At 29.3% G+C, this 16,103-nt stretch overlaps 4 protein-coding genes and 1 long non-coding RNA gene across 6 annotated transcripts; 3 read left to right on the top strand and 2 right to left on the bottom strand.

Annotated features, from left to right (window-relative positions):
- Positions 1 to 434: 434 nt before the first annotated feature.
- Positions 435 to 3,688, bottom strand: LOC141526157 (uncharacterized). Its single transcript, XM_074240986.1, has 3 exons — positions 3,657 to 3,688; positions 3,536 to 3,594; positions 435 to 3,427 (listed from the first exon to the last, which is right to left on the bottom strand). Exon 3 carries the CDS (start codon positions 2,820 to 2,822, stop codon positions 1,872 to 1,874), a length of 951 nt encoding a protein of 316 aa, XP_074097087.1. The 5' UTR covers positions 2,823 to 3,427; positions 3,536 to 3,594; positions 3,657 to 3,688; the 3' UTR covers positions 435 to 1,871.
- Positions 3,689 to 3,706: 18 nt separating this feature from the next.
- Positions 3,707 to 5,392, top strand: LOC141526165 (uncharacterized). 2 transcript variants are annotated; one of them, XR_012478978.1, is made up of 3 exons: positions 3,707 to 3,949; positions 4,023 to 4,103; positions 4,801 to 5,140. It is a non-coding gene; the product is annotated as an uncharacterized LOC141526165 (long non-coding RNA). The 2 variants fall into 2 exon arrangements; XR_012478979.1 differs by adding an exon at positions 5,147 to 5,392 and having other exon boundaries at positions 3,709 to 4,103; positions 4,801 to 4,978.
- A 1,907-nt stretch (positions 5,393 to 7,299) lies between these two features.
- On the top strand, positions 7,300 to 9,777 carry LOC141526145 (E3 ubiquitin-protein ligase TRIM23). The gene is made up of 4 exons (XM_074240960.1): positions 7,300 to 7,666; positions 7,825 to 8,868; positions 8,951 to 9,319; positions 9,396 to 9,777. Exons 1-4 carry the CDS (start codon positions 7,598 to 7,600, stop codon positions 9,585 to 9,587), a joined length of 1,674 nt encoding a protein of 557 aa, XP_074097061.1. The 5' UTR covers positions 7,300 to 7,597; the 3' UTR covers positions 9,588 to 9,777.
- Positions 9,778 to 10,123: 346 nt separating this feature from the next.
- Calr (calreticulin) lies at positions 10,124 to 13,929 on the bottom strand. Its single transcript, XM_074240969.1, has 6 exons — positions 13,707 to 13,929; positions 12,692 to 12,796; positions 12,062 to 12,417; positions 11,256 to 11,759; positions 10,922 to 11,065; positions 10,124 to 10,729 (listed from the first exon to the last, which is right to left on the bottom strand). The coding sequence occupies exons 1-6, from the start codon at positions 13,789 to 13,791 to the stop codon at positions 10,712 to 10,714; spliced, it is 1,212 nt and encodes a 403-aa protein (XP_074097070.1). The 5' UTR covers positions 13,792 to 13,929; the 3' UTR covers positions 10,124 to 10,711.
- Positions 13,930 to 14,334: 405 nt separating this feature from the next.
- LOC141526146 (uncharacterized) lies at positions 14,335 to 16,083 on the top strand. The gene is made up of 2 exons (XM_074240961.1): positions 14,335 to 15,863; positions 15,928 to 16,083. The coding sequence occupies exons 1-2, from the start codon at positions 14,426 to 14,428 to the stop codon at positions 16,077 to 16,079; spliced, it is 1,590 nt and encodes a 529-aa protein (XP_074097062.1). The 5' UTR covers positions 14,335 to 14,425; the 3' UTR covers positions 16,080 to 16,083.
- Positions 16,084 to 16,103: the final 20 nt, after the last annotated feature.

The raw sequence follows: 16,103 nt of genomic DNA, 5'->3' as shown, positions 1-16,103 counted from the left end.
AAATAGTTATTAAGTTTAATAAAATTTTAAGTCCAAAGTTAACTGAAAATGTAGAACTTTAAAATAATACTGATACAAAGAAATTTATATTATATTAAATTACTCTTAAAATATATTGTCTTATCTATTTAAATTAAAAAATTTATATTAAATTAAAAACAAAAATGTTTTTGTGAATTATTTAAAAGAATTAATTCAGATATTAGTAATTATTTTATTCATTTATTTATTATAAAAAAAAACTGGAAACCATAGATCATTTGAAAATTTATACTTAAAATGAAATTTCGGATTAAAAAAAAGCTTACCAAATAAATAATTGAGTTTGGTAGAAAAAAAAATTTGTTTTTGAGATAAATTATTTTTATTCACTTAAAGAACAGTAAAAATGAAAGTAATTTTAAAATACATAAGGAAAAAATATTCATATGAAATGCCCAAAATTATTTTTTATTTTAATTAATAGTTTTTTAGACTCTGTAATATTAACAATTTACTCCAATTAAATAATCGTTACACACATGTTTGGTATAATTATCATAGATATAATTATGAAATTTTGCTTCGCTGAATGTAGCCTCAGAATATGTAGGTGAAACTTTTGCCAGTGAGATGAAACCAGAACAGGAACTGATGATGCCCAGTGAAACTCCAATTCATCACATGATATCCGGAAAAATAAATGACAGAGTTGAAAAATCCAACGACGTTGCAATAAAAGCTATTGATAATTACTGAAAATATCATACAAGTTAATACAGTTACTTCATTATAGCTATTGAAATTTTAAAGTAAATATGTGAATAATAATAATAATAATAATAATAATAATAATAATAATAATAATCAATCAATCAATTTCTTTGCATTAGATAATAAAATATATTGGTATTAAGGGTTAAAATAATATTATTGTCAAAATCCTCCCACTAAAACATATTGCTAAGTAATTGAGCTTATTACATTACAACAGCTACAAATGCATTATTTAATTGTTCATCGTTAATGCTTTCATCAGTGAAAGGCTTTTCTACCCACAATGGCATTCTATAGCATTTACTTCTTACAATATTATATGGTATTATTTCTACTTCGTCATACAATGTACATAAAAAAACCTGGAAATTTATTGAAGGCTGATTTAAAATATTGTACAAAGAATTTAAATTTTTAAAGTAACGAACTGCAAAAAAATATTGATTTTCGTAAAATATTATGTTTTTAATAATCCCGATTTTATCTTTATTTGTAATAAAAGTATTATTTTGATTTTTATAGAAAAAGAAATGTTGGAGTTTGCAAGTTAGCATATTGAGTTGAATTATTTACCATTGGACTTAAAATTGGACCATCATCATGTTTTCCATATGCTTTAAATAATTTAGAAGTATCATTATTATTACTATTGATAAACGATTGTTCCTTAATTCTTTTATGAATCTGCTTTAATGGTTGATCAGGTTTTCTAACATATCCTCTAATTGTGGGCATGCAATTTTCATAGGGAAATGCTGAAATTGAATCTAAGGAACCGTACTGGTGATAATCAGATACAAGATGTAAGAGCCCATGTATATTATAAGTGAGAAAGTCTAATCCGTACATTTTATCGGCATGGTTTACAAAAGATTTGAGCGCTTCATCAGCAAAGTCTAAATTTCCAGGTAAGCATGAATCATTAAGTAGTACACGCATAGATGCATGCAGTAGTAAAAAATGATTGTATAGATCAGAACTGATTACGCCTCTGAAAACTACAACGAATGTAAACAAAAGTAACTGGCGAAACTCTGTTGCTTTGAATTTTGAATAATTATCTATCTCTTGCGGTTTTCTTGCGAATTCACGGGGACAGTAAGAATTTAAAGTTATTAATCTATTTGACACAATGTTGACTTTGAATTTCGGTAATTTTTAGTTATAGATGTTCCCAATAATATTGACCCAATAATTTTTTTCATAACACCCAAACATACAAGATGCATATAATCAAACGGAACTTGATTAACTAAATTAATTGGCAGATCGTGAATAGCCGATTTTCCCTTGTGATGATCAACATCTGATAACATTCTGTATTCTAAATCAGTTCTTAATTTATGATTAATTCCGACAAACCGATTGGATTTATGAAACGTAATACCTTCTACATGACATTTTGAACAGGGATATTTGGCAACATGTGAAGCATGGTTTAAAACATAAGCTCTAGCAGGGGCATCTGCAATAAAACACCGAAATTTAAGATAAATTAAATTACCGTTAAAAATAATACCGCCTTCTTCTTCAATAGATTTTACTTCTTGCACAAAATCCAAAAAAAAATCTGTAAAAGAATTAGGCTTCTTTACGCCTTCATAAATTCCAATAAGCTCGGGTTTATCGTGACTTAAATTTATTACGCGAATTTGAATGGGCCATAATTGAATATTTTTATTTAACTCTACGCCATCGGTATTAAAATCAATTATTAATTCACGGGGAATCGATTCTAAAGAAACAAGAGATAAAATTGATTTTAACGTTGATTCGAGTCCTAAGTGAAGATATTCTCCCGGAGGAATTATCTTTGTTTGTATTTTCTCTCGAGGGGTTTTTAATAATGATCGACAGTCTGTGGGTAAGAAGTTCAGTTGTGGGTGGGTATGTAGAATCTTCAACATCGTATTACTTTGAACTTGGTTCATTTTTGTATTGAAAAAACCTTTTGCTAAATTAGCTTTGAATGATTCTGCACTAAACACAGTTTCTGTAGGCTTGCAATAATTTGTAATGTCATTACTGGTATTATCCGAAGTACTATTTTTAAAAACTATTATCATTTTGAAAAGCTACTGACGATTTTGCATGGTGATCTGACATCAAAGACGCCGTGGAATTTTCAGAAAATGATTTTACATCTGTACAGTCTACATGATAATTATTATTACAAGTATTGTTTAAAATTGAGTTTAATTGTTCGGTAGATGTTAAAAATTCAGTATATTTTTAGTAGGAATAGATTCTATTGTATTATTGTCACTGCTACTAAAATCCCAGAATGATTGAAATTCCAAGGGTTCAAATCTATTATCATTGTCAATATCAATGTTGTTACTTTTTTGGTTATTGTTGGTACTTTCATCGAAGCTATTTTGAGTAAAATCACTTATTACAGAGTTAAATTGCGTAGTCGCTAAAAATTCTGGACTTTTTCTAGAGGAAATAGGTTGTGTTTGATCATTACCATTAATACTACAAGTGAAAAAGATAGCGGATCTACAGACTCTACATTATTATTATTATCATTATTATTATTAGTATTATTGTCTAATTCATCAAAAAATACTTTCCTCAATTTTCTCCTGTGATTCATGGACAATAAATCCCATCGTTTCCTTGAACCTGGACGGAGTTCTGGTTTGTATACGGATAGATTCATCTTATCCTAAGTAAATAATGAAAATAATTTATAATTATTAAAAACTACTGCATTTAGTGAGCAGCGAACATAACCTTATAAAATTAAAAAATAAATATCAATAAACATAATTACCTGAGTTGTTAAATCTCCTCAAAATATCCACCTTGATATTGTGATTACTTTAACGATATCTATAATTTTCATAGGATATAATTAAATGATTGATAAAATTGATTACAAAATATGATATTACCTGTGTGTGTATATCATATCCTTGTAAACGCGTTGACATAAATATGGTATAGTGCGCACAGCATAAGAATCTCTTCTTTAACTTTACGGTGAGCATTTCTCAGAACTGAGCGTCTGCGCATATGTTAGATAATAAATTTTCGCTTTCGCTGATCTAACTATACATGACATTATTGTAAAAGCGACATTCTTTTCATCCTATCGCTACTGCTCCGACGCTCCGACCAATAACAATAATAGTATAGTAGAATAAAAAATTTGTCTTAGTTTATTCCGTTGATGCTCGCTAGACCGGTACTGTTTTATATTAAAATAGTAGAAATAAAACTTTTCAGTAACTAATATTTTACTTTAAATTATTTTATAGAATTTCGTACTTGTAAAAACTTGTAAAAGATTGTACTATATTATCTAACAGTTTAGTTCAACAATGAATCAGGAAAAAAAGGTGAGCTATTTTTACTGTTTCATGTAAGTTTGTAGTTATTGTTTCATTTTTTCTCGCAATTTATTGCTCTTGTTAGTGTTAATTTCTACGTGGTATTGATTATTGAGTAAATCATGGGATATTTATTATTTAAAAAAAAAATGCACATTTAAAAATTATAAAATCTATCTGTGCATATATTTTTTAAATTCAATCTATTCATTAATAATTTATTTATGTTATTACAAATTTTATTTATGTCTTCTCAATTTACGTTGATTTATTATTTTAACACAATACAAATATTTTCAATTTTTAATGTTGCATTAATTATTAAAAATATTTTCAATTTTAAAGTTTGTATGTAAATGAATGGGATTAAATGATGTGTGAGTAATATGTATGTGTAGACACTAATGAGTGGTATGAAGAATGAAGTATTTAGTTTATTAATATTTTAATTAATATTAATATTAATATTTCAATTTATATTAATATTAATACTTCAATTTATATTAATATTAATATTTCAATTTATATTAATATTAATATTTCAAGTAAAAGACCTTTTTAATTTGCCCGTATTTTTGTTCCTTATAATTAAAGTTTCATTATTAGCATTGTGATTATTTCTTCTTATGCTTGTAACTTTTATCTTTTTGAATTAAAAATGTTGTACAGTAACATTTATTTATATACATAATCTTATCTGCTACAGGAAAACAACACTCATCATGTAAAACCAGCTTATTATTTTGGATGTGTAATGCAGTTCGACGAATAAAAATAATGCAATGCTGGTCAAAGCGAGTCATTGTTAATTTTTATTTGTTTAATTGTATTCAAAGGCAAGTATTTGAATCCAGGATTAAATGATTTTCATCATTCAAAATAAGGTAAAAGCTCTAGTATCGTCTCATGTACCGGTACCTGCTCATTCAATGTATTTGTATATCTATATTCACAAATATAGATATACAAATGCATGGAGTGATCAGGTACTGGTATATGAGCTGATACTGGGGCTTTTACCTTATATGTCATAAACGTCGATATATTCACAGTGGTAAAATAGTTTAATCCTGGTATTTAAAAACCGACTCTTGGAATCAACAATTTTGTCCGTATTGAATAAATATGATAAAGGTCAGATTATTCACTTACGTACAAGTAAAACAAGCAACTAAATTTGTGGCTGAAATATTCCGAGTGACGTAGCTGTTCATTAAATTCAACAGTACATACGGTCAGAATTAATTTTTATTATACTGCTAAACGTATGTGTAAGAATAAATATATAATGTTTCTTACGCAAAAATCATATCTATTTATGTTTATTGTTAATATTTTCTTATAGCCGCTGGTAAGTGTAGTATATTCAAACATGAGTCGGAGATCTTACGCTATTTTTTGTTTTACCTAATTTTATAGTTTCTTGCAATTAAATGCTAAATAACAAATATAAAACTGCAGAATTTATAATTCTCATTTCTTTATTTGTAATAGCATAAATATTTCTAGGAAATGAAAGTGACGATGCGTTGTCCAACCCAGCAACACCAAAAGAAAAATAATTGTCTCCGCTTCTCCAAGATCTACTACTGCCGCTAAAACTATAATTTTATCGCGTTCTCCAAAAGCTAGTACTGCGCCAACGTCTACGGTTACTCCCACAGAAAAATTGAAACCCGTTGTGATCAATTCACAACCAATTCTACTAAATACTCAAGTAGCAACACAAATATTGGATTCATTAAAATTAATACAATATAATTTGGGAGTTTTTAATAACAGTCTAAAGTAAGTTAACAATTTTCTATATTCTTCTGTAATGCTTAATATCCTTTTTATTTACAGAAAAATAAACGAAGAGCAAGCTAGTATATCTAAAAAATTAACGTAAATAATCAATAATTTATTTACTTTTAACTCCGAAAACAGAACTAAATTTTATGATATTCTAATGATTTAAATTTTTATAGTTTGATAGAACAGAAAGTTGAAAGAAATGAAAGGCTTACAGCCTTTGTAACCACTGTGAAACCGTCTTTCTTACCATTTCGGACGTTTGAAGAAGTTGACGCTTACGACACATTCGATGACGAAAAACGCAATGAATTGGTAAGCATAATAAACGCAAATCCAATAAGACCTTAAATAACTTCATTTATTTTTTTTTTTTTTTCAGAAATCCTGGATTAATAATTTTAAAAATGAAGTATCCATTAAAGAAACCGTCCGAAATATTTTAAAAGAAAATAGATTGTTTGCTGAGGATCTCATCGTCCATTATGTTTATAAAAAGGAGTCCAACGTCGGATCTAAAAAAGCAATTATCAAAAAACGAATTAATCATGATTTATATGGCAAGTTTAAAATTAATTTTCTAACTACTTCAATCAACTATAATTAAAAAATAAAAATTTTCTCTTATAAAAATTTTCAGAATTAAAAAATAAAATGTTAATTTCAGATTACATGGTATCAACATTCCCAGGGCAAGTGACACATCAAATTTGGTCCGCAATTTTGCAAGCGGCTCTGAAAGCGGCAGATGCTCGTGTGAGCCATCGAAAAAAAGTTGAAGCAACCCAAGACAAAACAAAAACTAAAAAAAGAAAAGCCGATGAAGAAAATTACTATACAAATGCATGGAGTCAATCTGATGATCAAAAAAATTTCAAATTATAAAAAATAATTATTTTGATAATTTATTTATATTTATTTTTTTATATTTATAAATGTTATGTTTATATAGATATAAATCATATTAATATAATGTTATTAGACATACAACTTAATAATTAAAAATTATAATACCATAATTAATTTTTTTTTATTTCAATTGCTCACCTAATATTATTTTTTTTGCTAAAAAAATTTTTTAATAATTTGTAGCTCTATCTGGCGGTGAAAATTAGTATTATAATTTTTTCAAAGATTTCTATAATATCGATCGTTCATTAGTAGGTAACGTGACATAATTCTCAATACTCGGTTATGTCCACTAAACTACCGCAAATTTACTGTAAGTTGAAGTCAAAACTTGTACATTAAGTCTTACAGTAAACTTACTGTCAAACTACGACCGTAGATGGACGTCAATTTGTAAGTCTAAATTTCCGTCAATTTTCCTTCAACATGGCTATCAGGGTATCTTTTAAAATACAATGAAATTTATTATTTAACTAGAGTTAAGTACGCGCGCGTGCATGTAGTCACAAATTAGATATATTTTCATGCTTAATATATATTTATTTAACCAATCACGTTACGAATAGTTTGTGCAACAACATATATTTTCATATTTTTCATCTAAATTATAAATAGTGATTCTGACACCAGAACAGTGAAATATCTCATTTTAAAGAATAAAAACAAAGATATGCGCCATCTTTTAGTTTATTAACCAGTTAAAAATTAGTAAAATCTTTGCATAAATATTAAAAAAAAGTACATTTTCTTAAAAATTAAATTGAATATTTAATTTTTCAATAAAATTGGTAATTTAGAGTATGACAGAAGATAATAAACGGATTTGTGATTTATTTAAAATACCTTTAAAAACAAGCACTAAAGCCAATGTAAGTTTACCTTTTTTTTTTTTTTTTTTTTTTATAATAAGTTAATTAATATATATATATATATATATATATATATATATATATATATATATATATATATATATATATATATATATATATATATATATATATATATATATATATATATATATCACTAGGTATTAGAATGTCGAGTTTGCGAAGAAGTATTTTCAGTAGACGGTGCAAAAGTACCTCGGCTTCTTCAGTGCGGTCACACAGTTTGTCACACTTGTCTTTTGAGACTCCAGTCATGTATGCTGGACCTGTCATTCCTGCTGTGTCCATTTGACAGGCAACCAACAGCAGTCACTCATGAAGGAATTTACAGTCTGAAAAAAAACTTTGCGTTGATTGAGCTGCTTGAACGATTGGAGCAGTCAAACGCTGAAAAGTCTATAATTTTAGAAAAAGAACGTCTGCAATCTACCCAGTCCTGTGATGAAGATGAGTCTCATTTGGCGGTTCTTTATTGCACCATTTGTTCCTCACATTTGTGCGAGGCATGTGATATTTTGACGCACTCGTCAAAAACATTAGGAAAGCATAGACGAGTCCCGCTGTCCGAGAAGCCGAAAGAGAAACCAAAGTGTCCGATACACATAACACACATCGCTGAATTTACTTGTGTTCAAGAGGGCTGTCATAATGCTCTTATGTGTTACTTGTGCAAAGACTATGGTCGTCACAGCGCACACAAGCCCGCGTTGCTTGAAATAGAAGCTGAGAACGTGAGGAAGTCTATTGTCTCAGCTTTGCAAAGGATGACGCAGTTCATGGAAAACATGCGGGATACTGCTCATAAAATAGAAATAGTCATTCAAGAGTTGGAGGGCTGGGCTATTGATGATGCCAGGCACAAAGTTCGTCAACATTTTGAAGAACTGAGAACTCAATTGGCTGACCAGGAAAAAGTAGCGCTGAACTGCGTTGACAAAGAGACAAGAGGGAGATTGTGTGCTTTGAGACAACAACAAAAAGATTTAACTACTACAAGATCCCAAGTCGCTGATGTTTCTATAGAATGCGAGAGTATTCTTGATTCAGAAGATTGGAAGCTGTTGAGTGGAGCTGAGAAAGTTAAAAATGTACTGGCTTCTTTGGAGCAGCAGCAACAAAATTACAATCAACTTGGCCCAGATTTTCTTACCCCTGAATCTTCGATACCAATTATATTTAGCAGGGTTTGTAAATATTATCAAAAAAATAATTATTTATATTGTTAATTTATTGTTTAATTTTTTTTTTTTTTTTTTTTTTTTTTAGGATAATAGAGTTCACATTGGAACGAAAATTGATATGAGAGTTGTTATATTGGGTCTAGATGGTTCAGGAAAGACCAGCATTCTTTCTGCAATGAGAGGATTGACTCTGTCAAGCCCACCAATTCCTACGATTGGTTTCAACGTCGAGAGTCTCGAGTATGAGAACTTGGTGGTGACATTTTGGGATGTTGGAGGTCAACATAAATTTCGGCCACTCTGGAAACATTATTATCATGAAGCCCAGGCAGTTATTTTTGTTGTTGACTCCAGTGACAGATCGAGATTCGAAGAAGCTCAAAAGGAACTGTCTAAAATTGTCAGCAAAAAAGAATTGAAAGACGCGCTGTTCCTTATTTTCGCTAACAAACAGGTAGGACCTTCTTAAATTTTAAATAATAAATAATTTCAAATTAATTATTATTATAAATTTTAAATATTTTTTTTAGGATGTTGAAGGATGTACCAGTGTTGAAGAATTAACGGACATTCTTTCTTTACAAAAGCTATGTTGTGGTCGAGTTTGGCATATTCAAGGCGCGTCGCCGTTGCTAGATGCAAATACTGCGATTCAAGGCTTGCAGTGGCTAACTCAACAACTTGGTGCTCATGAAGCTCTCTGTACTAGCTCTGTACCTTAGAATTACTTTCCTTTAGGCCAAAGTTGTTTTTCATAAAACTTTTATATTAATCTTAATAATTGTTTTTGTTTTTTAGTAATTTATTGATATTGTAATAGAGATTATTTCATAATAGAAATTTTTGTGATTGATTTTAATTAATTATAAAACTAGAGAGAGGAATAAATAAATAAATAATATAAAAAATTTATATTATTATCTAGAAAAGTTTTTTTTTTTATTGAAACGATGATTATTGAGTGTTATTATTTATTGGTGTTACCACTGCATTCAATAGAAATTATTAATTATATAAACTAATAATCATTCAATCATCAATCACATTTTTTCATGTACACTTTTTCAATCACTCTTCCAGAATTATAAAAGGATTTAATTAGCGAATCGTAAATTATAAATTGTACGAAGATTGACATTCTACATACTTATAATATATACTTATTATATATATATATATATATATATATATATATATATATATATATATATATATATATATATATATATATATTTATAATATATTTATAGCGATTAAATTAATATATTTTTTTTTTTTTATTATTTCAAATTATTTATCTTTTTAATATAAAACACTTGACAAACAAAAACGGAACAAATTATAGTTTTTGGAGCTGCGGCAGGTGGGAAGGACACCGATAAAATTATCTGAATAATTTTTTTCTAGTCCCGATAGATTATTAAGTAACGACTCGGTTAAAAACAAAAAAAAAAAAATAGTACGTAAATAAAAGTATAAAAACCGACACAACACGAAACTCAAGTTTTAACACTTAAAATTTCGTCGTAGCAAGATAATAAACGTTGACTAGGTTTTATGTTTCTCATCTCGCTTTACCATCGTTGTCCTCCGAAATTCTTCACTGCACATCAGTATAAAATATTTCGTTGGCATTCTTTTTTTTTTCTTTAGCTGACATTTGTACGTGAAAACGAAGACTATACTGAAGAAAATCGAAGGAGAATTTATTACTGTTTTTTTTTTTAATTAAAGTTATTTTATAAATGGATTGTGTAGTGTTGGAAATAGCTGGTGTGTCTTTTTCTTGCCCAACAGCTCCTGGAATACAGTCTGCTTCTCATGCTACGCGCGACTTATTTTTTATTTACAATTCGTCATGCTCCTAAAAACAAACAAAAAATCCATTGTTAATCATTTAAATAATTAACAATATAAATAAAATTATTTATAAAAAAAAATGTGATCAGAAACGAGGAATTCCACTAAATATTTCGCTCATGCGTTTCAGAAGTGGCGTATCATCATGAAAATAAAATAAATCAATAAATTAATACTGAAAAGCTTGATTAATTACCTCAACTTCTGGTACGGTGTTGTCTTCGTCATCCGCATCATCATCATCTTCATCATCATCCTCTTCTGGGGCTTCTGGTTTCTCCGCCTCCATTGATTTTCTTTCAGCCTCATCTTGAGCTTCTTTCATTTTTTTTTCACCTTCCTAATAACACAAAAAAAAATTACAATCAATAAATATTGACAATTAAAAATAATAAAAATAATAAATTATTAAAAATCAGCAACGAGGAATTCCAGCTTTTCTATCGCTCATTATAATCAGCTATCGCTTTTATCATCATTTGAAATAAATATATTTAGGGAAAAAAAAAAAAAAAAAAAAAAAAACTTACAAAGTTTGGTTTCCAAACATCTTCGGCGAATTTGCTAGCGGCTTTTGGTTCATCAGTAATAAGAACATTGTCAAAAATGGTTCCAGACTTGACTTGCCAAAGATCGAAACCAATGGCACAGATTTCGTCTTTCTTGTAGAGTTCTTTATCATTAACGTACTCAGGGTTGTCAATTTCAGGATGGAACCATGGTCCCTTGTAAGCTGGGTTATCAATTTGCTTTGGCTTCCATTCACCTTTGAAGTCTGGGTTGTCGATCATTGGTGGTTCCCATTCTCCGTCCATTTCATCGTCCCAATCTTCTGGTTTGGTGGCTTCGGGGTCGGGGATAGTCTCAGGCTTGTCCCAGTCTTCGGGTTTGGTATCTTCTGGATCGGGAATGGTGGCACGGTCATCCCAGTCTTCGGGTTTCTTCTCATTCGGGTCCTTGATTTTCTTGGGTGGCAAAAAGTCCCAGTCGGCTTCAAGTTCTCCAGACTCTACCTTTTCATTGTCGATAAGAACCTGCATAAAATTATTAAAAATTATTCACCTACTGATCCATTAATCATTTTTTATTTCTTATCAACAAGTAATAATTAAAAATAAAGTATATAACAAATGAATAATGGTAATATTGGCCTTCGCTTTATCCGTGCAATTACGATAAAATTTCACATTAGTTAATTCAAACGAGACAATCTTTGCTTTACGAGTACCTACAGCACCTGTACTTTATCGAAATTAAAAAAAAAAATGAGACTCTGGGCTCGATTTTTATAATTTAAAAAAAAAAAAAAAAAAAAAAAAAAGTCATATTTTCTTACCTCATAAGTGTTGTCTGGTTTAACGATCAAAGTGTACAAGTGAGTGTATACATCGTCCTTGCAACGAATGTCTTTCTTAATCAACAGATTCTTTCCCTTGTGGTTGAAGATTACGTGAACTTTCTTGGTTCCAGGTCCACAAATGTCAGGTCCAAACATAAGAAGGTATGGTGTCTCTCCGTGCATGTCCTTCTGGTCCAATGAACAGTCGAAGACTTTCACGTAGCCACCACCGCAATCAATCATTTGTTCATGCTTGACGGTGAATTGGACAACCAATGGCTTGTCCTTATTCGTGAATGGCTTGAATTTTCTGCTGAGAGCGTAGAACCTGGCATCTTCAGTTGTTTGGATACCTTTGGAGAAATCAGATAAAAAAATTAGTAACAAGTCTTTTTTAATAATTAAAAATTTTAATAAACGAAAATACAGCTGTGCCTGCACAAGGTACCTGATGAATGTATAATTACAAGCTCAGGGCATAAGCCAGACCTAATATGATCTCCGAGATCCTGTAGCACCTACCATCCATGTTGAATGGCATGTGACTCTAGGCTCGGATTATTTTTTATAACATCAAGCAAATTTTAATTTTGTAAAATTAATTTATTAACAAAAAAAAATAATTACCTGTGTCTTGTAATTCTTCGTGGTAGAATTTTCCAGCAGTCCGCTTGAACTTTCCGAATTCTTTGCCGGGATGCTCTGAGTATACCCAGTTCTTTTCCCATGAATCTATTTGTGCAAACAATTAAATACTCCATTATTATTAAAGTTTAACTTTAATAGATTTATTATTTTAAATTATTTAAAAATTTGAAAAGCCGATCGTTCAAGAATCGCGAAATTGATTTTACCACGTGGTTATGGAGTCATGTTTCACGAGCAGTGACTCAGAGGGAAAGAAATCGTTCAAGAATCAAGGGGTTTCAAGCATCTGGTTGAAAAAGCGATCTAGGGTTCTAAGTGGGGGTTCTGAAAAAGAAGGGATCGCCTCTGTCGTGGCAAGACGTTGATGTGAATAGCCCTTACTGTCGTGTTATTGAAAACAGTATTTAAAACCCGGTTTTGATTTCCAGACTATTGCTAATAAAATAAAATAAAATGAGAAAAGATAAAAAAAAAAAAAAAAAAAATGTCATTATATATCACGTATAACTTTTATCCTATCATTAAAAAAAAAAAAAAAAATATTTTTTTTTTTTTTTTTAATCGTAAAATTCACTACTATATTTATCGTAATTTACTGATAAATAATGTTTAAAGTGTCAATATTAATACTTAGGAAAACAATCTTGCCGGTTACTAGGGTCAATCTCCGAAGATTTTTTCACCAATAATTTTTATAAAAATGAATGATAACAATTAAAATTAAATTACTCGAATTGTTTACATGAAATATCATTAAAATTTAAAAATATTGAAGCGAATTTTTTAAAATATTGAAGGGTGTGGTTAATGTATGGGGAAATAAACTTGACAAGCTTGTTAAAAAATATCAATTTGAGTCGATAATAATAAAAAAAAAAAAAAAAAAATGTATCTACAATGATAATGATTCCAACTAAAATAGAAAGAATAACAATAATAATTAAAAACCCGGCTTTTCGAAAGTAATTAGATATTTAAAATAAATATTACTCACCGTCTGAAAATCTTTCTTCGAAGAAAACTTCAGCAGACACGGTGGCAATTACGGCAATTGCCAGGATAGCAACGAGAGCTCGCATTTTACGTGTAATTCTTATAAATTATCGCCTTATGAGGTACAAGAACGAGTGACGACTGAACGATGTGTTTTTATATCTTCACCTCGATAGCATACAATTAATAATACGTACACTATAACGTAAAGACTTGTTACTGGATAATGCCAAGAGGCGAATTGTGGTTGGTAAAGTACTGACTGACGGGGTAGACAGATGGAGAACGGCCATTGGTTCGTCTCCAGGAACCAATCAACGCCAACCACGCTTAAAACAGTCACTGCAAGTCGAGACAATATTTCACTAGCGGGCAACTTGGTAACTAACACTTGTGGAATGGAAACTATTTTATTACTTATTGATATGACAGCTGCCTACGTAATGATAATTACAAAAAATAAAAAAATATTAGTTATAATTTTTTAATATTATTTTTTATTCTTTTAATTTATTTATTTTATAAATTTTTTTTTTTTTTTTTTATTTAAAACTTTTTTTTAATTTTCCATGTTACAACTTGCATAAAAATCAAGCCATAAATTTATTTATTTATGTTACAGATGTTTTTTTTTTTTTTTTTATCGAACAACTGCTGATGGTTGCTATGGAGATATAAATATATACAAAAATTTAATTTTTATATCAACATATAAAAATTATGGAATCAAAAGCAATAGCTGCATTGAATCGCTTAAAAGAAATTGATAAAAAGTACAAACACAAAAAAATTTCTAGTGACAGTTCGAAAAGTAGCGATGAAGGTAAAGTATTACGCCCGACATTAAATATTAAGTTACCGAATCCTTATGAAGAGTATATTGAATCTAATACGGATGAGAGTGAACATATTGTTGTCAGAGTTATTGATGACACGCCGAAAGCAAGATCTAGACAATCCAGTGATGACAACTCTGAGGATGCTATTAAATCAGTCAAGGAGGGTGATGCTAAAGACATTAAAGATTCATCAAGTAGAGAAGAGATAAGTGAAATTATTGAAGATGTCAGTGAAACTTTTCAGGAAGTCACTGATAAGTCTTTCAATGGTCATTTTAATCTGGATGATGGAGTAATTGGTGCTGAAGATGTTGGCAAAAATGAGTCTGATGAAATTTTAACTGATAAATACTCTGAATCTTTTGAAAGTCCTGATTCAGATGTATCTAAATCCCGGTCGGTTAAAGTCAGGAAGAGTACCAGTGTGTCTGAAAGTGTAGAAACAAAATCTAGTAGCTTGAATAATTCTAGGAGTAATAAAAGCTTGGAGAGTATTGCATCTGGAACAATTTCTGAAAAGGTACTGAGTGAAGTTGAAATAGAAAAGAAATTATCTTCAGAAAGTGTTAAACTATCTGATATTGTCGAAGATAATGATGAAAATAAATTACCAAGTTTAGAATTAATCCAAAATAACTTTTGTAATGATCAGAGTAAAAAGACTGAAGAAAAATTAAGTAGTTCTAAATATGAAAGTAGCAATACTAAACATTCTAGTCACAATAATTTTACTGTTGAAAAGTCTAAGAAAATTTCTGAAACAATTCAAACCATTAGTGATAATAAATTTTCGGTACCAACGATTGAAAGTGATAAGTATATTTCTGAATCAACTAAAATTTATAGTCATAAATTAATTGTTAAAAAAAATAAAAAAAGTTCGGATTCAAGACAATCAGTGAGTAATCATGAATTTATTATTTCAAAGTCTGAAACTAATGACTCTAGTTCAGAGTATATCAAGAGTTCTAGTCATAAATCTATTGTTAAAAAGTCTAAAAAAAATAATGATGTTAGACAAACTGTTAGTGATCATGAAGGATACTCATCATCATCATCATCATCATCAAAAAAAAAATATCCAAAAAATATTCCAAACAGTAGTCGGAATTTAGAGAAAAAACTTATACAAAGTCATTGTCATTTTAAGCAAGAACAGCAACGCTTGAACTCGTCGATGATTAATTATATTCAGAAAATAGAAGAAGAGCATCAAAGACTTCTGACGTGGCCTAAAAATTTAATTTTCCCATCGAGAGTTAATGTCAAGACTGTAAAACCTTTAGAATTTCCTCATATTTCTGGATTTGTTCGACCTGGTAACATATAAATTTTTTTTCAAATATTTAATTATTAACTTAATCTTTTTTTTTTTTTCTTCAGATTTCAAGTTTAATGAAGACGAAGATATAAACATGGAAATACTTAGAAACCGATTATTGGACATTCGTCAGTGGATAAAAGATCAGTATGTAATATACAAAGAGCATTATGATTTAGCAGATTCTTTAAACAAGACTTATACGAGTTATTAGAAAATAAAAATAACAAATCATGGA

This window comes from Cotesia typhae, unplaced genomic scaffold, assembly GCF_013202065.1.
Source record: "Cotesia typhae breed Kobodo isofemale line unplaced genomic scaffold, CoteBio_Ctyphae contig_33, whole genome shotgun sequence".
NCBI classification, from domain to species: Eukaryota; Metazoa; Arthropoda; class Insecta; order Hymenoptera; family Braconidae; genus Cotesia; species Cotesia typhae.
The sequence above is the reverse complement of the archived record's forward strand: the minus strand, read 5'-3'. Positions and strand labels throughout refer to the sequence as shown.

What these genes read in the sequence shown, in the direction of transcription:
- LOC141526157 (XM_074240986.1), bottom strand. Translation starts at nt 2,822, where the DNA reads ATGATAATAGTTTTTAAAAATAGTACTTCGGATAATACCAGTAATGAC.
- LOC141526145 (XM_074240960.1), top strand. Translation starts at nt 7,598, where the DNA reads ATGACAGAAGATAATAAACGGATTTGTGATTTATTTAAAATACCTTTA. An exon ending in TACCAATTATATTTAGCAGG is followed by an intron (nt 8,869 to 8,950) that starts GTTTGTAAATAT and finishes TTTTTTTTTTAG; the next exon opens with GATAATAGAGTTCACATTGG. An exon ending in TTATTTTCGCTAACAAACAG is followed by an intron (nt 9,320 to 9,395) that starts GTAGGACCTTCT and finishes TATTTTTTTTAG; the next exon opens with GATGTTGAAGGATGTACCAG.
- Calr (XM_074240969.1), bottom strand. Translation starts at nt 13,791, where the DNA reads ATGCGAGCTCTCGTTGCTATCCTGGCAATTGCCGTAATTGCCACCGTG. An exon ending in CGAAGAAAGATTTTCAGACG is followed by an intron (nt 12,797 to 13,706) that starts GTGAGTAATATT and finishes TTGCACAAATAG; the next exon opens with ATTCATGGGAAAAGAACTGG. An exon ending in AACCAGACAACACTTATGAG is followed by an intron (nt 11,760 to 12,061) that starts GTAAGAAAATAT and finishes AATTTTATGCAG; the next exon opens with GTTCTTATCGACAATGAAAA.
- LOC141526146 (XM_074240961.1), top strand. Translation starts at nt 14,426, where the DNA reads ATGGAATCAAAAGCAATAGCTGCATTGAATCGCTTAAAAGAAATTGAT. An exon ending in TTCTGGATTTGTTCGACCTG is followed by an intron (nt 15,864 to 15,927) that starts GTAACATATAAA and finishes TTTTTTCTTCAG; the next exon opens with ATTTCAAGTTTAATGAAGAC.